Source organism: Danio aesculapii, chromosome 7, assembly GCF_903798145.1.
Source record: "Danio aesculapii chromosome 7, fDanAes4.1, whole genome shotgun sequence".
Taxonomy (NCBI): domain Eukaryota; kingdom Metazoa; phylum Chordata; class Actinopteri; order Cypriniformes; family Danionidae; genus Danio; species Danio aesculapii.
Window position 1 is genome coordinate 17,561,454 of NC_079441.1, and position 24,432 is coordinate 17,585,885.

At 36.4% G+C, this 24,432-nt stretch overlaps 1 protein-coding gene and 1 long non-coding RNA gene across 2 annotated transcripts; both read left to right on the plus strand.

Moving 5' to 3' along the window:
• The first annotated feature begins 621 nt into the window (after window positions 1-621).
• On the plus strand, window positions 622-2,576 carry LOC130232568 (uncharacterized). Its single transcript, XR_008838127.1, has 3 exons — window positions 622-735; window positions 2,245-2,304; window positions 2,537-2,576. It is a non-coding gene; the product is annotated as an uncharacterized LOC130232568 (long non-coding RNA).
• Window positions 2,577-2,711: 135 nt separating this feature from the next.
• On the plus strand, window positions 2,712-23,897 carry LOC130232676 (NACHT and WD repeat domain-containing protein 2). The gene is made up of 13 exons (XM_056462652.1): window positions 2,712-2,717; window positions 5,472-5,564; window positions 5,662-5,980; window positions 8,614-8,813; window positions 8,896-9,293; window positions 13,894-14,048; window positions 15,509-15,717; window positions 16,044-16,183; window positions 16,270-16,380; window positions 18,765-18,929; window positions 20,320-20,443; window positions 20,587-20,790; window positions 22,986-23,897. Exons 1-13 carry the CDS (start codon window positions 2,712-2,714, stop codon window positions 23,895-23,897), a joined length of 3,036 nt encoding a protein of 1,011 aa, XP_056318627.1.
• The last annotated feature ends 535 nt before the right edge of the window (window positions 23,898-24,432 follow it).

Consider the following 24,432-nt stretch of genomic DNA (forward strand, 5'->3'; position numbering starts at 1 on the left):
ACAAGCAAATAAGTAAAAAAACTAGCAAATAAAAAATAAGTAAATTAACAAGCAAGTAAATAAATAGGAATAGGTTATACCTGTATGTGTGTAAAGGTTTAACCAACTATATTAAAACATCAGAGTTTCATTATTTCGCATTATGTTCATAAAGAACTGATTCAATCTTGTGAGACATCAAATGCACCTTATAGTGATAATGACCCTATATAAAATGACTGAAATCCAATAAAAATATATAAACATCAACAAAAGGTAAATAAATAAATAAATGAATAAATAAATAAACGATAAAATAAGCCAAAATGTAAACTATAAAATAATAAAAGGGAGAAAGATTGGCAGCACTTTAAAATTCACTGTGAGCTCATGACGTTCCCATGGCAGATAAAAACCAAAACATAAACAGGTCGCCATCTAGCGGCGACTGCGTCTCACTGACTGATGCACTGCTTAATCTTCCACTCAGAGACAACCTGCTGCTGCTCAGACGCTCCTGGATCGGAATAGATAATATAGAAGTTAGACATATAAGAAGATAAACAAGTCAGGTTAAGTCTAGTCTAGGTTAATATTAGATTTAATCTAATATTAAAGCCCGCGACATGGATCTAATGTATTTGCTGTTCTTTTCAAATTAAAGTTCAGAGCAGAAAACTCCTGTCTGGACTCTTTTGTGCCATGTGGAAATATTACAGAAACGGAGTTGTGCCGAAAAGAAATAAGCAGAAATCGGTAAGTTTGTGTTTTTAGTTCAATATAATCGCATCACTCTAAAATGCTGTGTTGCTGTAACACGTTGGGTCTAATATGAACATTGGGTTACACTGTAAAACCCAACAGTTAACTTTATCAAATGAAAGGAGTGTAGTTAACTGAAAATGTACTTAAAGTTACTTATTTGAAAAGAGTTTTGAACTCAGTGTTAAAAGTAATGAGTTCATTAAATACCTCATTACTTCAATTTAAATGGATTAAGTTCACAGTACTCATATAAAGTAGTTTTTTTAACTCAAATGGTTTGTTGCAATCGGTTTCCTCAAACGGTTTGAGTTGCCCTAACTTATTGGGTTTTACAATGCTCAGTTGGTTTGAGTTCTCTTTATTTATTGGGTTTTACTGTGCTCAAATTGCTTCGTGTACTCAAATGGATTAGGCTCACAGTACTCATTAGGATTAGTATTTGAACTTAAATGGTTTGTTGCAATCGGTTTCCTAAAACAGTTTGAGTTGCCCTAACTTATTGGGTTTTACAGTACTCAGTTGGGTTGAGTTCTCTTCATATATTGGGTTTTACTGTGCTCAAATTGCTTCGTGTACTCAAATGGATTAGGTTCACAATACTCATTAGGATTAGGTTTTGAACTTAAATGGTGTGTTGCAATCGCTTTCCTCAAATGGTTTGAGTTCCTTAACGTTTTGGGTTTTACAGTGCACATTTCTTTACACGAAATTTGACATAATGTTGAGTTAAAACATTTCTGCAATTTTTAGAGTGTCTAATAAATTTATCAATACTATTACAGGTTTTTTTTTTTGTAACGAAATGTTTGAACTTAAATAGATCAACATCTTTAAAAACACACACACACAGCCAAAAACGATAATTTACTATTAATTAACGTTTTAATCAGTTAAAGAAACTTTAAATAATTTTATATCTTTCATAAAATGCAATTAAGAATCAAAATATCATATACAGACCAATCTAGATTAATACCAATGACTCCTGACAAAATATAAGGGAGTTTTAGGAAGTGAAACAAATTTAAAGATCATTAATTAATTACAGATTAATCACCAACTTAATAAGATATTCTTTAATATTTTTACCTCAAAACTTGGGGTGAACTATCCCTTTTAACATTATATTCAACTAAATATGTCAATTCTGTCATTAGTTATTCATTCTTAATTCATTCCAAAGCAGTTTGAGTTTTTATTATTATCATTATTATTCTGTTGAACACCAAAGAAAATATTTTGAAGAATGTTGGAAATCGTTAACCACTGACATCCATAGTATAGGAAAAACAAGTCAATGGTTACCCGTTTCCAACCTTCTCAGAGAAAATCGTCCTTTGTCTTCAACAGAACAAAAAACTCAGCAAGTAAATTATGACAGAATTAACATTTTTGAGGGAACTATCTCTTTAAGACCCCTTAAAGGTGTTTTATTAAAATAAAACAGAGAAAGTCCATTCGTATATATACAGTATCACTGTATGTGTTTCAACTGAACAGGACAATGAAGTTGTCAACCTTCCTCCCATTTCCAACGGGATTGCTGCAAAGCTGGCACCGGTAGGCATTTTGGTTGTTTAATGATTGCTCTTTCTTTTAATGAATATTATTATTATGAAATCTCACTGCGTTTGTGACAGTTTCTTTGTTTTGCAGTGGAAGGCTCTGCATGAGCTGTAACTCAATCTGTTAATTTAGTTTTGCTAAGTCGGCTTCTTGTGTTACGGGAGGTGTTTGTGCAGCACACTTTACTGCTCGTCTCATTTAAGATGCATGACTTGTGCTTCTTCAGGATCAACAAAGCAACATCCAAAGCACAGCACAGAGGCTGCAGGAGCTCTTCTTCTCCTCTCAGGCTCTGAAGGAGCATGGCCTCCTGTATAAAGCCGTCCGGAAGAAGGTGCAGAGTCAGATTACTGATTGATATGATATTCAATAATTTGATGATATTCAATAATTTTGCGATAATGAAGGTGCACAATATTGATATTATCAAGGGCCCTTCAAAATACTGTGAATAATTATCTTATTTAAAAGAGTTGTTTGTCTTTTAAGACTATTTAGATTGTTATATCAGTGGTTTGGTCATCTCAGCAGAAATTTCAGTAACTATTTATAGGCCTTTTATTTGTTAACGTACAATTCATTTGACTATAGTCAAAGTAATGGCAACAACAAAAGCATAGTTAATGCCTAATAGACAGTAATGGAAAGAGTACTGAATAATCATACAGAAGTAAACGCACCATTACTTGCCTAAAAATGTAGTGCGATGAGAGTAAATGTTCTGTTGTAAATATTACTCAAAGTATGAGTAAAAAGTAGCCCTTTCAAAAGTACTCGTGAGTAGTGAGTACTATGCTGTAAAAATGCATTTACATGTAGTTTGTGGATGTGTGTAAGCGTAACATTCTTTAGTGCATTTAGTTATTGTCCAGCAGGCACACAATGTCATAAGACGTTAATATTAGGTTAGATTTAGGTTGTGATGTCAGGTGACCAAAATTCAATGTCTAGTCAGCGTCTAAGGACAACGTTATTTTGATGTCTAATTAGAACGTCGAATGACGTTGATATTTGGTTGATTTAAGGTTGTGTTAGAAAGTGAGCAAAATCCAATGTCGAACCAAGATCTTAAACGTCATATTGACGTCAAATACTCACATTTATTCGTCATGGCAACCAAAATCCAACATCTGATAGATGTCATAGTGGTTACGTACACACTACGTCAAGCTGTAACATCATTAAACTTTGATATTTGGTTGGTTTTATGTTGAACGTTGGACATTGACATCAGCCTAATGTTGAGTTCTGACGTCAAGCTGATTTTCTTTTCCAAACAAAAGGCAATGTCCCTTACGACATTGGGGTACAACGCTAATCTAATGTCATGTTGGCATTCTGTGCCTGCTGGGTGTTTAAAGCCATTTCGGTCATCATACAGTAAACATCTGTCATCTTCTCATCAGTGACATTTTAGTTTTCATTTCAGAGCAGTTTTCATTATAAACATATTTGCAAGCTGTTGTAATATGTTGTGTCGTTCTCTTTATTTATGGGATAGAAATCAACTTTTGGCCATCAGGTCGTTCCTTTGTCCAAAGTGAGTGTGGAAACAGAACTGCAAATCACAGCTCACCTTAAAGTAAGTGTGGAAAGTTTGAGTTGGAGTTCAGTCTAATCCTGAGGTTAGATAGATAATTAATGACAGCTCTCCATTTCAGATGCTTAGGATTATCAGGCTTAATCCATGTATATTGGTTTGTAACTATTGAGAGAACAAAAACTAATTAAAAGTTTTAATAAGACTAAGTTAAACATATGAAATATTTATGAAATGATGAAATGTAATAATGAATTATGATGAAAGAAAAAAGTTATTATTAAATACCATTCTCTATTTGAAATGCTTAAGATATACAGTTGAAAATTATTAGCCCCCCGTTGAATTTTTTCTTTTTATATATTTCCCAAATTATGTTTAACAAGAGTAAGGAAATTTTGACAGTATGTCTGATAATATATATTTGTTTTCTTCAGAAGAAAGTCTTATTTGTTTTATATCGGTTAGATTAAAAACAGTTTTTAATAAAAAAAAACTTAGCCCCTTTAGGCTTTATTTTTTCGATAGTCTAAATTTATTAAAAATACAAAACCTGAAAAAAATCACACGTACATCAGCCTTTGCTCAGTACTTTGTTGATGCACCTTTGGCAGCAATTACAGCCTCAAGTCTTTTTGATTATAATGCCTCAAGCTTGGCACACCTGTCTTTGAGAATTTTTACTCATTCCTCTTTGCAGTATCTCTCAAGCTCTATCAGGTTGGATTGGAAGTGAATTAGGTCTGGGCTCTGGCTGGGCCACTCAAGAACATTCACCAAGTTGTGGTAAAGCCATTGATATTTTGGTGGTGTGCTTTGGGTCATTGTCCTGCTGGAAGATGAACCGTCGCCCCAGTCTGAGGTCAAGAGCACTCTGAAGCAGGTTTTCATTTAGGATGTCACTGTACATTGGTGCATTCATCCTTCCCTCTATCCTGACTAGTCTTCCAGTTCCTGCTGCTGAAAAACATACCCACAGCATGCACCATGCTTCACTGTATGGATGGTATTATGAGCCACTGTGCTCATTGGATCTGTCAGAGCAGCAAAAATGTTTCTGTAACCTTCCCCAGCTTTGTGCCTCAAGACAATTCTGTCTTGGAGGTCTGCGGACAATTCCTTTGTCTTCATGCTTGGTTTGTGCTTTAACATGCACCGTCAACCTAGGGACCTTATATAGACAGGTGTATGCCTTTTCAAATCATGTTCAATCAACTGAATTTACCACAGGTAAACTCTAATTAAGCTGCTGAAACATCTAAAGAATGATCGGTGGAAACAGAATGTGCCTGAGCTCCATTTAGAGCTTCACGGCAAAGGCTGTGAATCCTTATGTACATGTGAATTTTCAGGTTTTTTATTTTTAATGAGGTAATTTGTGTAGAATTTGGAAGAAATAAATGAATTTTATCCATTTTGAAATAAAGCTGTAACATAAAAAATGTGAAAAGAGTGAAGCTATGAATATATATATATATATATATATATATATATATATATATATATATATATATATATATATATATATATATATATATATGTATATATGTATGTATGTATATATATATATATATATGTATGTTAATTTTGATCATTAATATGTGACCTGTTCTCTCTCCAGTACCGTTTGCATCAGCGCCACTCGTTCACTCCGAATTCTTCACTTGAGGACAAAGCTGTAGTGTTTCAGAATACAAAAACAGTTTTATTCAAGGTTAGTAGATTGGAATATCTTTAAAGAGGAGTTTTATGCAGCCATGATGTGATCTTGTGTACTGTAGATGTTCATTTCTCTTTTTGTGGTTGTAAAGGAGCAGGTTTCATCAAACAGTCCTCATCTCCTGCAGAGCATTGTGCCTCTAGAGAAGAAAGAGGAGGATGAGGAGGAAGAAGAAAATAAAGCAGGACCAGTGCTCCCTCAGAATGCATCTTCATGTACAGATGAGGCTCCTGAGGGCCAGGGCTCTCTGTCTGAGGGCCCGTTCAGAGATGCTGATACTAAAAACAAACAGAGATCACATGAAAGAGAGACAAAACAGCAAAATCATTCTTTCCTAGACGCTCAAAATGATGACAACGTGAATTATAAACAGAGGAGATTTCTGATCTATCTTTGTGGTGGATACAAAGGTAATGTGCACTTTGATTATTTATTACTTTTTTTCCATTTGAAAAAGGGCTGCACAATATATCGTTTCAACATCAATATCACAATGTGTGTGTCCGCAATAGACACATTGCAGGATCTGCAATGTTAAATTGGGATTATAGTCGATCAACAATTGAGAATGCATGGGATTTGTGGAGTCATTGCAACATATATGTAATGTGAATCGGGACGCTGGACAACGGAGTGCGGATCCAAATGCAGGATTTATTATGAGAATGGTCAGGCAAGCAATGGTCAACACAGGAACAAACAAATATATGTGGACAATCCAGAGTCATGGCCAATAAACAGGCAGATGGTCAAAAGGCAGGCAGCAGACAACGTAAATAAACAAAACAACAAAGCAATGGTCTAACACGGCAAGGAAAGGAAAATTTGTCATAATGTCACACACAGTTAAACAAGACTAGTGTGTATATCTGTGCTGCTTTTAAAGTCCATGTCATCAGTTCTGAATAGCTTCATCTGTGTGTGTTAGCAATCAGCACCCTAAAGCTGCGGTAACACTTGAGCATGCAAAATTCTGTAGTACGGCGCTGAGAAAAGGCGCGGGATTAAACAAGATGATTATACATTTATAAAAGCATGCAATTGCTCCATGTTTTAAATTTCTGTCCAGAGAGGATCCTCGATTGGTCTCACGCAGTAAAGGGATGTGATTTCGCAGGTCAAAGTTCACCAAGCTTGAACTTTGCAGTGCAGTGAACTGTGAAACTTGTCGCACGAGCTTGCGTTTACGGTCTGACGCATTCGTGTGCATATGAATGGAGGTCTATGTGGAGAAAAGTCTGATGCAGGGGTCACCAATCTCGTTCCTTGGAGGTCCGGTGCCCTGCAGGGTTTAGCTCAAACTTGCCTCAACACACCTGCCTGGGTGTTTCAAGAATACCAAGTAAGACCTTGATTAGCTGATTCAGGTGTGTTTAATTAGGGTTGGAGCTAAAATTTGCAGGACACCGGACGTCCAGGAACAAGTTTGGTGATCCCTGGTCTAGTGTGACCGCAGCGGAACAAGTGTGTGTGGTGCATGACTGGATCTGTAGTCCATGTAACGGCAGATTTGTAGTTCTTTAGCGATCTGCCAGGATTAGATCGCTGGGGATTGTGACAGTATAACCGTAACAGAGTGAAACTTTATAATTTGCATGTGTTTTAAAGGCATTTCAAACACGTGTAAAGCATTCGAGCACAATACCATAAAACATTTGTAACTTTAATGAAGAGAAATTTTACTGATTTATTAAAACAATGAAGACTGTAGCGTTATTTTACATTACAATATTACATTTCTGTATCTGAATACTGCTTGACTCTCCAGAAAACCATAAAGAACTGTTTATTTTACTTTTTTCTTTGCTCCATTGTAATTATTCTTATCAATACATTTTTTGTACATAAATCCCACTCTTACAAAAATCAACCCAACCAATCTAAATATTTTATTTTCACAAAGAGAGCTGTTCAAGCCATCTGCTGAAATTGTATTCGTATCACAATATATATCACAGCAACACAAAATATTGCAATGTCAGACTTTTCTAATATCGCGCAGTCCTAATTTGAAGCAGTTTTTAGTGTCACTTGATCTGATTCTACATATGATGGAGATCAAAATTAGTGAACAACCTAGAATTTTCTTCATTTCTGTTTTGGGGGTGACTGCTCTGTCCCTTCAAAGTTAAACCAGAGTAAAAAGTTTTTAAAGCATATTTATATTACGTAGATTCAGATTGACAGTATAAAAAAATTGATGACTACTTTATTTCGGAAATATCTGACGTTCATAAATAGTTTTTATGAATTTATATAGCATAAAGTTGAAGGCAAAATTATTAGCTGCTCTGTGCAATTTTAGTTCTATTTTAAAATATATAAGTGCTGTAAAACAGAGTTTTTTTTCAACACATTTTCAACACAAAACTAATTTTACTAATTTCTAATAGCTAAATTGTTTTGTAATATTATATGATGAAAAATCTTATTAAAATATTGTACAAATAATTTCCTAGTTATTTTGCTAGAGTAATCAGCTTAAAGTGCAATTTAAAGGCTTAACTAGGTTAATAAGGCAAGTTATGCTAATTATCCAAGACACTAGACAACAGTAGTTTGTTCTGTAGCCTTGAAATTTTATTTTATTTTATTTTATTTTATTTTATTTTATTTTATTTTATTTTATTTTATTTTATTTTATTTTATTTTATTTTATTTTATTTTATTTATTTTATTTTATTTTATTTTATTTTATTTTATACCTGGTTTTATTCCAGCCAAACTTAGAAAAATATATTACAAAATACTGTGGAGGAAAAAAAAGCTCTGTTAATTAGGAAATTTTTGAAAAAGTTCAAATTTCATGGGTGTAATAATTTTGCTAATAATTATTAATTATTAAATAATAATCTACATTTTTTCAAATAAGTTAGTATATATTATCAAAATATTAATAATAAAAGAAATAAATTGTTAAATTATGTATATATATATATATATATAAACTTATCATATATAAAAGATTATAATATGTATATTCAAACTCAAAAAATAATTTATACAAAAATAAAATTTGGCTCTAAAATTGTTGTGTGTGCAGATACAATTCCCGAGCGCAGTGCGCTGATGGAGAGTGTGTATCCGCGGCTGTATCTCCACTGTAAGCAGAGAGGATATGATTTCAAGATGATTGACTTGCGGGCTGGGGTTGGAGATCCTGATTCAGACCGTCATGATCTGGCAGAGATGCACATAGAGACACTCAGACGATGTCAGGACACTGAGGGACCAAACTTTTTTGTAGGATTAATTCCATGTGGTTTATTGGAGTAGTGAATCGAGTGTTTGATTTCAATATTTAAGTTCTTTCTTTTCTTACAAGGTGTTCACCGGACAGAAGCATGAAATACTCTCGCTGCCAAATACTATTCCCCAAGCAGATTTTGAAGCGGTTATAAAACTAATGGAGAAAAACAAGAAGAAACTCTATAGGAGACAGTCAGACATGGCGGTGGAGTCACAGTCCTGTTTTATTCCTGCTGGCGACAACAGGAGTTTTGTGCTGGAGAGGGAAACCCATTTATCAGAGGAGAAGGAGCTTTCGGAGAGTTCAGCCATCCTAAGTGAGAACTCGGTGTCCAGCAGTTCAGTGTCAGATAGAGAACAGACTCCGCTGGCCCTCAGCTGGATGGATTATGATCAAGAGCTGACTCTCTTACAGACTTGGTATAAGCTAGACACAAACACAGTTCCTGCTGTGTATCGCTTACTTCCTGTCAGGTGAGTTTTTTCATTTTTGGATGAGCTATCCCTACACGGTAAAAAATGCTGGGTTCCTCATGATTCCTTCATGTTGTCCCAACACAAATCAATTAAGTTAACTGTTTTTACAAATTGTTGACTGAACATAAAACAATTAAGTTGTCCCCCCAAAAAACTAAAGAATTGTGTTAGCTCAGCTCATTTTAAACAAAGTGCCTTTAAGGCAAGTCCTTTCACCTTGTGGCCATCTTTGAAACGCTTCTCAGACAGTATGCTCGGGCGTTCTGTTTAAATGGGGAAACATCAAATTCTTCAAAATTGCTTGCCAAGCTTAAGATTAAATTTCAAATTAGGAATCACCAATAAGGCGTCAGGCGATTGGGATAGACGTGCTGTAGCGAGCTCCACTCACTAGCTATAATATTCACTGAACATCCTCTACTAATTTCCCTTACTGATAGAATATCGACTTCATCAAGACATCGAAAAGTCAATATTGTTGATGGCAGAACACATACTGCGTCGAAAAGGACGCAAATCACGACCAGTTTCTAGCATAGCTGAAACGAGCGATCTCGACACACTAGACAACATGGCGGAGCAAGTAGAAGATGAAATATCGTTGCAGACTTTGTGGAAGGAAATTAAAGGCAACAAAAAAGAAATCAGCGAACAAATTGACCGGATGGCCAGTGATATCCATACTAAACTGACCCATATCGAATCCTCTATGTCAGTGTTTCTCAACCACGTTCCTGGTAGACCACCAACACTGCATGTCTGGGATGTCTCCTTTCTCTGTCACACCAATTACAGGTCTTTCAGTCTCCGCTAATGAGCTGATAATCTGAATCGGGTGTGTTTGGTTAAGGAGACATGGAAAATGTGCACAGCTGGTGGTCCCCCATGAACGTGGTTGAGAAACACTGCTCTATGTCAACATTATCTGAACAGATGACCGAGATGGAAACTAGAGTAAGTGCCACAGAAGACGACTTAAGTGACACTCAATCAGCAGTCAGCTGCATAGAGAAAGATATCTCCAATCTAAAAGATAAAGTACAAGATTTGGAGAACAGAAGCAGGAGATTAGAAAAATTAGAAGGAGGTTATATGAATTCGTTTCTGGAACACTTCATTCCTGAACTCCTTGGCGCCAAAAACTTCCTAGCTACTATGGTAATTGAAAGGAATCATCAATAAAATTAAACAACAACTGTCTGTTTAGTTTCAATTCTAAACGTTTGAATCACACAAAATCGGCAGAAACTCACGTCTAGTCTGAGCCCCTACCCTGGAGAATCGTCAGTCTATATCGATCGATGATTGGCTCCTGCACTAGAAGGTGGGATTTAATTCACTATATAGACCGTTACAATTTTCCCCATTCAAAACTATATGAGTGGCACGTCTTATTTTAAATAAGTTGTTTGAACAAGTAGCAAAATACATTTTTAGTGTATAAGGGACTTGATAAACCGATAACAACAATCATTATTCATTCATTTATTTATCCATTCATTTTCCTACGGCTTAGTCCCTTTATTGTTCAGGGGTTGCCACAGCGGAATGAACCGCCAACTTATCCAGCATATGTTTTACAAAGCGTTACCCTTCCAGCTGCAACCCATTATACTGGGAAACATTCATTCACACACATGCTTTGTGGTCAATTTAGTTTATTCAATTCCCCTATAGTGCGTGTCTTTGGACTGTGGGGGAAACCGGAGCACCTGGAGGAAACACAAGAGAACACTTGGAGAACATGCAAACTCCACACAGAAAGGCCAACTGACTCGAACAAGCAACCTTCTTGCTGTGAGGCAACAGTGCTAACCACTGAGCCACTGTGTATTGCTGTATTGTGATATATTGAGTTAAACATTTTTAACTGTGTAGAATTGCATGTTCCACCTGATAATACTGTCTGTCTTCTTTCCTTCAGTTTCATCTTTATGTTTTAATCCCTTTAAATCAGGAACTACTTGCTGAACTAGTTAAAACAATGGATTAATTGCGATCGTTGTTACTGAGCTTTTTTTCTTTTCTTTTCTTTTTTAAATAAATCCAGCTTCTCCTTGTTTGGTTCCCATGGCAGTGAATAGAAGCAACGATTTCCATGGCAGACACAATACAACTAGCATTGTTAGAGCGCTTATATGAACATGGATTCCTAACTAGTGTTTGTAACTGTTAACATTTCCTATGGCTTCTTATAGACATAGTTCACTTAAAGCTTTAACTCTTTCATCCTTTAATAATCCCCATGTTGTTCCAAATCTGTATGATATTCTGTGAAACATTTTGAAATTGTCTATTTATTTTATCAATAAAAGAGATAGTTCACCCAAAAATGGAAACTGTGTCATCAATTCCTCAACCTTCACTTGTTCCAAACCAGTTTAAGTTTTTTGTTCTGTTGAACAGAAGTGGATATTTTGAAGATTGGTCTGGTAAAACTGGTAACTGTTGACTTTCATAGGAAAAACAAATACTACACTGCAAAAATGCTTTACTTACTTAGATATTTGGACTGGAAACAAGACAAAAACTCTAAGAATTCTTAAATTAAGCAAAAATTGTGAAAACAAAAAATATTTCACAGCAAATATTAGATTATTTTGCATAACCCATTGGCAGATTATTTTACTCATTTTAAAGAAAAAAACAAACTTAATTTTGACATTATTTCTAAAAACAACACTATATTTTTTACTTGTCTAGAAAATGCTTCTTGAACTTTAAAATTTTTTGATATTTGGACAAGAAACAAGACTAAGGGGTCTATTTTAATGATCAAGGCGCAAAGTCCAGAGCGCAGGGCGCAAAAGCATTAAGGGTGTGTCTGAATCCACTTTTGCTATTTTTACACATGGTCTAAAAGGGTTGAGCTTATTCTCTTAATGAGTTATAGGTGCGTTTTGAGAAGTCTCATTTCTCATTCTCTTTAAGAGTCAGTTGCGTCACGCCATAGCGCTTTTGCTGTTTACATGGTGACTTTGTAAGGGGAAAAACTGAACCCTTCACTAGCGAGAAAACAGTTACACAGACCATCTGTAGTGTGAGAATAAGAGATGAGCCTCCTCATTCTTTACTTTCACTTTCACTTTCACTCTCGTGGATAGAGAAACGTGTTCTACGCGCAGACATCCATTAGTCTACATAATTAATTTTGTTTGTTAAGGACAAAGATTTGTTTCAAAACTATTTCTAAATTCAGTTCTAATTTCCAGCAAACAAATAAATTAATAATAATAACGAAGTGTGGTCAAAAAAACTGTTATATCCAAACACACATGCTGTGCCCCATATGGTCTAAAGCATGACAGGTGGGCAAATCTAAGCTTGTTTTTAATAAAACAAATATAAATATGCGTATAATAAATAATACTGCTTATAATAATATTATACAAAAGAAAATTGTCATGAATAAACTGAAAAAGCCCTCCGAGGTGAAGGCATGAAAGTATGTTTTTTATCTTTATGTAGAAAATAATATTTTTTGTAATAGTTTAATCCTTTAATTTTTTTTCATTTGTAAAGATATTTGTGTATTGCTGTACATCCTGTGTGTATTAAGCAATGTTTAAGCGAGGCGCACAACTGACGCGCTCTGGTCTATTGAACAGTCTATATAGTTCCTCAAAATAGCAAGGCGCCAGCAATGCACCATAACACACCTCCTTTTTTTAGACCATGGGCGCACATACAAGCGCAAATGCATTTGCTATTTAAACACTGTGGAGCAAAACATCAAAATGACTCTTGCGCCGAGGTGAAACTAGCAAACAACAATTACGTTGCGCCTTATTGCGTCGGGTGTATGATAGGGCCCAAAAACTCTAAGTAAGAAAAGCATTTTTTTTTTGCAATGTATAGAAGTCAAATGGTAACCAGTTTTCAGTATTTTTCTTAATATCCTCTCAAATATTGGTTCAGTGGTTAGCATTGTCGCTTCACAGCAAGAAGGTCGCTGGTTCAAGTCTCAGCTGGGCCAGTTAGCGTTTCTGTGTGGTTTGCTTGTTCTTCCTTTGTTTGCATGGGTTTCCTCCGGGTGCTCCGGTTTCCTCCACAGTCCAAGGACATGTGCTGTAGGAGAATTGAATAAACCAAATTGGCCATAGTTTGTGTGTGTGAATGAGAGAGTGTATGGGTGTTTCCCAGTACTGAGTTGCAGCTAGAAGGGCATACGCTGCATAAAACATATGCTGCATTAGTTGGCGGTTCATTACGCTGTGGCGATCCCTGTTAAATAAGGGACTAAGCCGAAGGAAAATGAATGAATGAATAAATTGTTTGGAACAAATGAAGGTTGAGTAAGTGATGGCAGAAGTTTCATTTTTGGGTGAACTATCTCTTTAAGAAAGTTAGCATTTGAATCTTTTGCGTTTGATTTTTGACTAACTTTGCTCACTTGTTTTTTGTTATTCATTTGAGTATTGTTTATAGTTTGAATTTGAATTTTTATTGGTATAAACCTTTAGGATCTGGGAAAAAAGGGACCACAAAAATAGTCTTCAGGCTAATTTGGGCACATTTACGTTCTTGGGCAATGTTAATTAATGTACACTCTCCCTTGTTGTGAAAATAAGTTCAATTAAATAATATTTTACCTTAGCACAAATCACCCAGATTTCCTCAGTAAGGATGGACACCGCAGGAAGTTGGGAAGGAAGGCATGGCGCTCGTCCTGTGTGAAGCTGTGGAGCGTGCTGTGGCGATCTGGACCCGAGGCCATCGGAGAAGAGGCCACTTGCCGTCTGCTAAGAACAGGCATGTGATTTGCTGACATAGTGAGACACCCTGGAAAACAGAAGCAAACGCAACAGTGCAGGTAGCCTAGTCGCCAGTGTATCCACATGAAGTACCAGATAAGTTTGAGTCCCGACTAGGCTAAGATTGTGATAAGCTTGGATAGAAATATCATTCACAATATCCTGGTACTGCTCTAAAATAAGCTCTTTTTAAATGTCTGGGTTAAAACTACTTTTTTCCTATTATTATACAATATCTTGCCTAATTACCCTAATCTGTCTAGTTAACCTAATTAACCTAGTTAAGCCTTTAAATGTCACTTTAAGCTGTATAGAAGTGTCTTGATAAATATCTAGTCATATATTATTTACTGTCATCACAGCGAAGATAAAATAAATCAGTTATTAGAAATGAGTTATTAAAACTATTATGTTTATAACTGTGTTGAAAAAATCTTCTCTCCATTAAACAGAAATTGGAGGAAAAAATAAACGGGGGTAATTATTCAGGGGGGCTAATAATTCTGACTTCAACTGTAAATACATATATACACATACATAAATATACTTAAATACATATTCAACAATACGTAATGAAAATCTGTGGAACATATTAAAAAAGAAAAAAATGACAAAAAAAGGAGAAAAATCTAATTTGCAATTTAAGCCTGGAAGTTTAGTCGCTTTTAATGTATAGATCCAGAAGGTCTCTCTCTGTTTAAATCTTTTTATCCCATCTACTGCCCTTGTAAAATTAAAAATAAGCTCTATAGCAACAATTTTTAATGAACTGGGATTGCTGTGTCCTTCATTTTTATAATGTAAAGCCATTGGACACTGTGGATTACAAGAAGGTATCGCATTTTTATGCTCAGCTTATCTCAATTAAAATTTTCTCTCAGTCATTCCTATTTATAGTAGAATCAAATCACATTTATTGTCACATCATCAGCAGCACGTGTGCTATGATGAGTGAAAAGCTTAGGTGCTGATCTTAAATTCACGACCTGATGTTGGATCCCTATGTTTGTATATTTCTACTCTTTGGATATAAAGTTAACCGCTGCAATGTTCAGGTCCAGAGCATGTTTGGATGTTGGTGCATAAGCGATTGTTTTTACAAATGTTTCCTGAATCGTGGGCTGACCAGTAGCTTTTGATGTGACAGGTCCATTTTTGCTGGAGATACTGTTGCCCTAAATAACGAAATAAAATAGTTGTAAAAACAAATAAATAACAGGCATAACAGAAAATTTTAGCGGTTTTGAAAACTTTAATTTTCCAAACCACAGTAAACCTTGAAACCAGTTATCGTCCCATGCCTAGTCCTGACTCAAGGACCTTTCCTGATCCCATCCCACTTTCTGTCTCGCACTTCACTTTCTGTCATTACACTGTCCACTCATCATAAAAGCAAAAACAAATCTCTAAAAAAAAGAAAGAAAACAGATATGAATGGAGTTGTTTCATATGTTTCAGTGCTGGACCGGGAAGTGGAAAAGGGTCTTGGAGGGAAGCAGCCACCGGAGGAGTACAGCCACTGTTACAAGAGGATCATCACTGACCTTCTGTACAACCTGAAGAACGAACATGCGTCACAGTTTATAGACCTGCACAAAGGAAGACCTGAAATCAACCAAACCTTTCATCAAGCTCAGCAGCGCTTCATACGCAACGTCCACCTCAAGGTATCTATCTATCTATCTATCTATCTATCTATCTATCTATCTATCTATCTATCTATCTATCTATCTATCTATCTATCTATCTATCTATCTATCTATCTATCTATCTATCTATCTATCTATCTATCTATCTATCTATCTATCTATCTATCCATCCATCCATCCATCCATCCATCCATCCATCCATCCATCCATCCATACATCTATCTATCTGTCCATACGTCCATTTATATATCTAGCATCTTTCTATCCATTCATCCATCTCACTCCATAATCATTCTGGCTTGTCTCTAATATGTACAGCAATCATCTTGCCAATTATTTTGTAGTTGAGACACACTAACATCCGCGAGACAAATGTCAGCTGGGGAAGGAAAGGTCTGAGTGCCAAACACAACAGATCTCATCAGTTTTATGTGGACCGGCTTTGCTCTCACTTCCAGCGCACTATAACTGCTTCCCTCAACAGGTAAGAGCTCACAATCATCCCTCTATTCCTGTCATCTCACTTTATACTGTTTGTCAGGCAGGCCGTACTCAAAAGTGTTGCTTCAGACACATGCAGGTCCGTCAGCCTAAAGGATCTTTCGACATGCAGAGGAAAGAGGTTTCCAGACTCAAAACTCAAGAGGAGATTCAGCGTCATGTCAGATTTGGGAAAACATTGTGAGTTACAAATTGTGAAATGGCTTTTGTTTTTGTGTTTGACTAGTTTTGAATTGCAACATGCATGCTCGGGCCAAAAACTGAGTCACTGTTTGATTTCAGTAAGCAAACTGGATCTGCAGGGATTAATATGTTTCTGGCTTGTTGTGTTTTTGACAAGCAATTGTTTTTCTAACTATTGATCCTAACTGACGGAGAGTGTAGCTTTTATACTGCAAAAAAAAAAAGCTTTTTAATACTATTTGTTTCTTGTTTCTAGTCTAAATATCTAAATATTTATAAGTGAAGAAGCATTTTGTAGACAAGCAAAAAATATTGCCTTCTTTTCAAAAATTATGTCAAAATTAAGTGAGTTTTTCCTTATAATAAGCAAAATAATCTGCCAATGTGGTACGTAAAATAATCTTATTTCAAAGTGAAAACAATATTATTTTGCTTACTTCATTGGCAGATTATTTTGCATGTTTAATGGAAAAAAATAACTTAATTTTGACTCATTATTTCTGTAAACAAGACAAAATGTTCTGCTTGTCTAGAAAATATTTCTTGATATAAGAATGTTTAGAGTTTTGTTTCGTGTTCCTTTCCAAGTATTTGCTTCCTTTCCAAATATCTGAGTAAGAAAACCTTTTTTTTGTAGTGTAGCTTCTTAAACATGTTGTTTGGGGATGTATCCAGTGGTCACATTTCAGGATGACAATGCCAAAATTCACTGGGTTCAGATTGTGAAAAAATGTTTCATTTTCACACACAAACTGACCTGAATCCCATTAAATGTTTTTAGATAGTCAAAACTGGATGCCTCAGAATCAGATAGCAGGTTTGCTCCCATTATCAGTACAAAAGAAAGTGGCAAAAGTTTATCAAAGCAATGCCATGACAAATTTACACTATGATCAAAGCTAAAAAAATCCTTAAAGCCCAGTAAAACACACTGTAGCATAGATGAAAACTGATTTGTTTCCTCACATCGGTTGCATCTTGACCAAAAAGCTGCTCATGAACACACCAAACAGATGACAGCCGAATGAAACTGTACATTCTGAAGCTGAAGATTGTACATTCTGTGCCTGCATGAGAGGATGTATCTTTCCATATGGCTGTAGTGTTGTCATGATACTGCAATTTCAGAACTAATCAATACAGAAGTCTAAAATCATCTTTTTCCCGCTAACATTTAAGTACTATTGAGCGCATTCTTAAACACCACTGATTTGCCACTGTGTTCACTTGCTTAACAAAAATGACTGTGATTGGCCATGAAGGTCATCAGTTCACCTTACTTCACCACTGTTCACCGAGTGCAAACACTGATACACGGACATAGGAGAGTTTTAAAACTGCGAAGTTTAGTCGATTCATCAGTGGATAACTCGGATGTCAGCTCATAGACAGACTAGCTGATCTTCACGGCTTTTTAGGAACTAGCTCAATAGTGCTTACATGTTAGAGGGAAATGGACGTTTTTAAAACTACAGTACTGATTGGTACCAAAATTGCAGTATCGTGACAACACTAGGTGGCAGTAGTCTGTACTGTCATTCAGCAAAGGGAAACCAGAACTAGTGCTGCACGCATACAAAACAGCATTCACTTGACATAGAGTGCAAATATATCTGATAACCTGATTATCCATATTGTTTACAAATACTTAAGAATTGCAACTAAATTACTGCTGCTTCTTTGTGTTCCCTCATGACTAGAGATGTTTGCTTAGTTTCATCACTTCAGCTGTTGTTCTCACCTGCTGATTCATAGCCAAACAGCCAATCATAGAATCATAGAACAGCCATAGACTGAGAATACTTTCTCAAGTATTTTCTCATTTAAATACAAACAGTGCCTTTTTGATGGAAGTGAAAAGTGCACTTGAAGCATTCGTAGCCGAACAGCCAATAAGAGAGCTCTCTTTCACTGACAGTACAGCCGATGCTGATTTTACATGCTGAATCAGGCAAACGCTCTCCAATGGGAAACTGAGACACATACGGCTGACTGTCAGCTTTGTGTGTCCGGCCCTGAGATGACCCTGAGGAGAACCACTCTGTGTAAAAATCACTCAAGCACATTTCAAGACGTTCGACTGGGTTCAGGTCAAATGGTGGTCAATTCAGGTGTGTGAAAATGAAGCCTTCTTTCCCAGTTTGAGCCCAATAAACATTGTTAACCTGGAAAATGTCAATGGAATACATTTTCTGATGAAATAAAAAGCTACACAATGGGTCAGTTAGAGTTAAAGGAATTTGCTGCCAAATAAATAACAAGCCAGGAACATATTAATCACTCCAACTATAGACTTTCTCAAGTATTTGCTCGCTTAAAACCAAACAGTGCTTTTTTTTTGGCTGGGCAGTGTAAATATTCATTCTTTTCTTCCACATTAGCGCACAGGGCTTTGTGTACAGGCAGAACTTTCTGATGGAAGTGAAAAGTGCACTTGAAGCATCATCATTCTCCCAGAATGCTGTGCTGATAGTTGGAGAACCGGGCTCTGGAAAAAGCATGACACTTGCCAAATTGGCACAGCTAATACCTACTTGGATACCTGGGTAGGCAAACAATGAGTAATATTAAAAAATTCACTAGCATTCAAAAGATTAATGTAGATGAAATTTGTTCAACACAGGCTCGTTGTAAATATGTAGCCCTCTATACATTTTACACTGGTCAATCTGTGCTTTTGAAAACACTATCCGTTGGGTTTAGGAAAGTGGGTGGGTGCTGGTCAATCTGTGCTTTTGAAAACACTATCAGTTGGGTTTAGGAAAGTGGGTGGGTGCTGGTCAATCGGTGCCTTTGAAATCACTATCGGTTGGGTTTAGAGAAGTGGGTGGGTGCTGGTCAATCGGTGCTTTTGAAAACACTATCTGTTGGGTTTAGGAAAGTGGGTGGGTGCTGGTCAATCGGTGCCTTTGAAATCACTATCGGTTGGGTTTAGAGAAGTGGGTGGGTGCTGGTCAATCGGTGCTTTTGAAAACACTATCAGTTGGGTTTAGAGATGTGGGTGGGTGCTGGTCAATCGGTGCCTTTGAAATCACTATCGGTTGGGTTTAGAGAAGTGGGTGGGTGCTGGTCAATCGGTGCTTTTGAAAACACTATCAGTTGGGTTTAGAGAAGTGAATGGGTGCTGGTCAATCGGTGCTTTTGAAAACACTATCGGTTGGGTTTAGAGATGTGGGTGGGTGCTGGTCAATCGGTGCCTTTGAAATCACTATCGGTTGGGTTTAGAGAAGTGGGTGGGTGCTGGTCAATCGGTGCTTTTGAAAACACTATCGGTTGGGTTTAGAGATGTGGGTGGGTGCTGGTCAATCGGTGCCTTTGAAATCACTATCGGTTGGGTTTAGAGAAGTGGGTGGGTGCTGGTCAATCGGTGCTTTTGAAAACACTATCGGTTGGGTTTAGGAAAGTGCTTAAGTGTTACGTGTTTTTTACGTTTTTGTCAGTTTAGTGGCAAATTCGTACAAGTTGAGTCGTATGAAAATGTATGATTTTAAAAAAGGGGCATGGCACCCAACCCCACCCCTAAACACAACCGTCATTGGGTGATGAGCAAATCGTACTAAATTGTACGAATTAGATCGTACAAATTCATACGAATTAGCCACCTAATCAAAAAGTTACGAATTGCCGTGAGATTGCATTAGAAACTACTAATACATTTGCAGAATACTTTGATGAATAGAAAGCTCAAGCGTGCTTCATTCATTCGAAAAAGGCAGCATAAATGAAATTTTTAAAATCATTTAAAGCATACTTGCCAAATTAAAAGTATTATAAAAAGATTAACCAAAAACAACTTGAACCGCAAACTTTAGAATGGTAATGTAAGCCTAAAACATTTTAGTGTTTAGAGGATTTGCACAATTTCAATTCTTATTTCAAAAATCAAACTATTAACATTATAACTAACAATAACAATCATGGTTAACTTTTTCTTAGGGATGTCAAAGTGCTGGCCTGTTTTGTGGGTCTGACATCTGACAGCAGAAATGTGCGTTTGCTCCTCCAGACTCTATGTCTTCAGTTAGCCAACATCTACAGCCTCCAAACAGAGATATCTGAGGTACATAAACACTTTAAAGACGCATCAAATATTCATAAAGGTCTTCTACACCCTTCTGGATATGCGATATTGAGAGATTGTTTATCTGTCTGACATATAGTGTTGCACTATGAAATGCAGTCTATGGTTTTTTTCCCCCTCAGTCTCTGTCAGAGTTGTCCAGTGATCTGTGCTCGTTGTTGGGTTTGGTGACAGAGGAGCGGCCCTTGACCCTGCTGCTGGATGGTCTGGATAATCTGAGTGAGGAACATGAAGCTGATCTTTCCTGGCTCAGTGATATTCTTCTGCCACACGTCTTCATTGTTGTTTCTGCCAACACACAGTCTAAATGTGCTCATGTTGTACAAGTAAGCAAATGAAGGAGGATGCTTTACACTCCCATTTAGTTGTGAGTCGATAGTCCCATTAATGGCGCAGTGGGTAGCGCTCTCACCTCGCAGCAAGAAGGTCGCAGAGTCGAGCCCCAACTGGGTCAGTTGGCAATTTTGTATGGAGTTTGCATGTTCTCCCTGTGTTTGTGTGGGTTTCCTCCGAGTGCTCTGGTTTCCCCCACAGTCCAAAGACAGGTGCTGTAGGTGAATTGGGTAAGCTAAATTGTTTGTTGTGCATGTGTGTGTGTCCTGGTCCTGCAGATTGGAGGTTGAGCGTTGGGTTAACAACTCACCTCATAAAAACTAGATATTACGAAACACCAATAAGGTGCGGATATAAATATGGATATAAATGGCCCTGGGAGAAAGTAAGTAAATAGTTATTACAGATATTAAATGTATTGCTGTCATTTAAAGCTTAATATTTTAATATGAAAGCTTAATGATCTAATTTGTCATGATTCTTTGATGAATATAAAATGCAAAGTATAATTTTTATTAATTAGATAATATTATACCATGTACTAATTTTCTAGTGGTGTTTAGTTGGGGATTTTTTTATATGTTAATAAAATAAATGTTCTATATTAGTTCAGTTTTAGGATATTTTTTGGTACTAAATTATATATATATATGCATTAATTGAATACAAATATTGAAGCCATAAATCAATATATTCTAAATTTTATAAAGAACGAATTGATATTTCGAAAAAAAAAAAAAACTCATAAGATTATGGCTGGGCAAATATTTTTACTAGATTAAAAATTTGTTTCCCTAATTTAATGTTCCTTTAAATTCCCTTAAAGTTTCCCTTAAATTAATTTCTAATGCAGGAATTTTGACTGTGATTATTTTTTACCGTGAAAAATATTAAAAGAGATAGTTCACCCAAAATGTTAAATTACTCACTCACATGTTCCAAACATGTCTGAATTTCTTTCTTCTCAAAAAAAATATATTTTGAAGAATGTTTGGAAACCTGTAACTATTGACATCTATATGTCATATGAGATATCCATATGAGATTTATTTTCAACTCTGCTAGTCAATGGTTACCGATTTCTAACATTTTACAAAATATCTTCTAGTGTATTGTGGGATTGATTGAGTGCACTATGGATTCGGCACCAGTAGAAATGGCTGTTTCCTCAAATAGTGCACTATTTTGGATACAGTGGGCAATTTTAGATACAGCCATTTACAAAAAAAATCTAAATCAAAATGACTAGCTCCTGTTAATTTTTTTCTTTTTTAAATGTTTTCCAAATTATGTTTAATAAAGCAAGGAATTTTTCACAGTATTTCCTATTATATTTTTTCTTCTGGAGAAAGTCTTATTTGTTTTTATTTGTTTGGCTAGAATAAAAGCAGTTTTAATTTTTTATAACCAATTTAAGGTCAATATTATTACCCCACTTAAGCAATATATATTTTTTTCGATAGTCTACAAAACAAACCACTGTTATACAATAACTTGCCTGATTACCCTAACCTGCCTAATTAACCTAGTTAAGCCTTTAAATGTCACTTTAAGCTGTATAGAAGTGTCTTGAAAAATATCTAGTAAAATATCATGTACAAATCATGGCAAAGATAAAAGAAATTCGTTATTAGAAATGAGTTATCAAAACTATTATGTTTAGAAATATCTTGAAAGTCCCAAAGGCCCACCTCAAATACAGCTGCGAATGTGAATTCATTATAGCTGGCCCATGCATTTGGAACGCACTGCCGCTAGAATTAAAAAATGGCTTCGTCACTGCAAATTTTCAAGTCTAAATTAAAGACTCATCTATTTTGGAGGTCGTATGAAGCATAAGTTCTTTTCTCGGGGCCAACGGTCTTGTATTTAATCCTGTTAAATGTGGTTAACTGTGGTAGCACCTTTTAACTAAGCGGAATTATTTAAAGGGTCTTTATTCGTTACATCTTTTATTCTCTCTTTTACATTATGTGCCTATTGCTGTTTTGTATATTATGTCTGTACTGCTTGTTTGTATCTTCTCTGTAAAGCACTTTGTGGCCATTTAGAAACGGAACTTGAAAAAATCTTCTCTCCGTTAAACAGAAATTAGGGAAATAAACATACAGGGGGGCTAATAATTCAGGAGGGCTAATAATTCTGACTTCAACCGTATATTCAATTTGAATCAGTCTTTTTCTTTCAGTCTCAGGTTAAGGTCTCTGTGCTGTCTCTACCTGCTCTTCACCATGAGGAGATCACATCAGCACTGGCATCACGACTATCTTCAGACTCACGCCAGCTTACAGAAAACCAGTGGATGCTTTTATCCCAGTCCTGCCTATCCTGCCCGTCTCCTCTCTACCTCAATTTAGCCTATGCAGAGAGCAAACAGTGGAGATCCTTCACTCCCGAAAACAGTCTCAGCATCCCTAAGGATCCAAATCAACTTTTCATGAATGTCCTAGTCAGTTTGGAGCGAGAGTATGGGTCGTGTTTGGTACGACGTTTGGCTTTGCTTATTTCACTATCCCGTTCTGGCATTGCCGAGGAGGAACTTTTGGTGCTTTTAGGATGCGATGGTCATGTGAAGCACGAGATGGCGAATTTGCATCATCAGACGCTTCCAGTTTCCGAATATTCCCCTGTGCCTTATGCATTTGTGGCAGGACTTTTGTACGCTCTGAAGGATTACGTGACAGAAGTGGAAAGTGACAACACATGGCTGTTACGCTGGACTCATATGGAGTTTCAATGTGTTGTTTTACAGCGATATGCACCAACAGAAGACTCTGTAAAAGCTGTCCATGCAGACTTTGCTGATCATTTCAATGGGAGTGCTCCGAATAGCCAGGTTTTTCAACCATTGGCTTGGATCAGGAAGGAGAGGGGAAGAAGGTGCTATGTGTTTAATTTGCGCAAACTCCACTGTTTGCCGTATCATTATATCCACTCAGGGCAGATCATTCCTTTGCTCACTGAGTGTCTGTTTAACTACGAGTTCCTTCTGCATAAACTGTGGGGCTTGTCCATCTATCACGTCCAGGAAGACCTTAAAGCAGCTGTCATTGTGGAAAAGTATGATTATTTCATCAGTGTTTGGTTATTGTTATGTTAAAGGGATAGATCATACAAAAAGTATTAGGACCTATTAAATCACTTATAAAAAAGGTTTAAATCCAGTTGTGTGGCAGCAATGTGTGAATTTAACCAGCCTCTAATGGCATAAATTTATTAATTCTACTTTTTAAAAATCACACTTGATAAAAACAGTCTGCAGAAACACTTTGATTCACATTTTCCCTTTTATACATGTCATTAGAGAAGGAAAGCCTCACCCATTAGTGACAATCTCTCCCTCATTAACATAGCCAGCCCTGAGTGAGAAGCAGCCAACGCCATTAGATTTTCGCGCCGTACACCATACCATGGACTACCTTTTTCCAACCCAGGCTCATTCTGAAAACGTACCATATAGACATTTCTGGAGACTGTCAAATATGTCCCAGGAGCTACATTTTTTTGCAGTTTTTGTTTTCGCAAATCCGTGAGAGGCCGCTGTGTATGCTTTTTGAGATCTCAAAGTTTTTTCTCGAGTGCCATTTGCGCTTGCTGTTCTGGTGAAAATCCACCAGAGGTCGCTGTCAACTGAC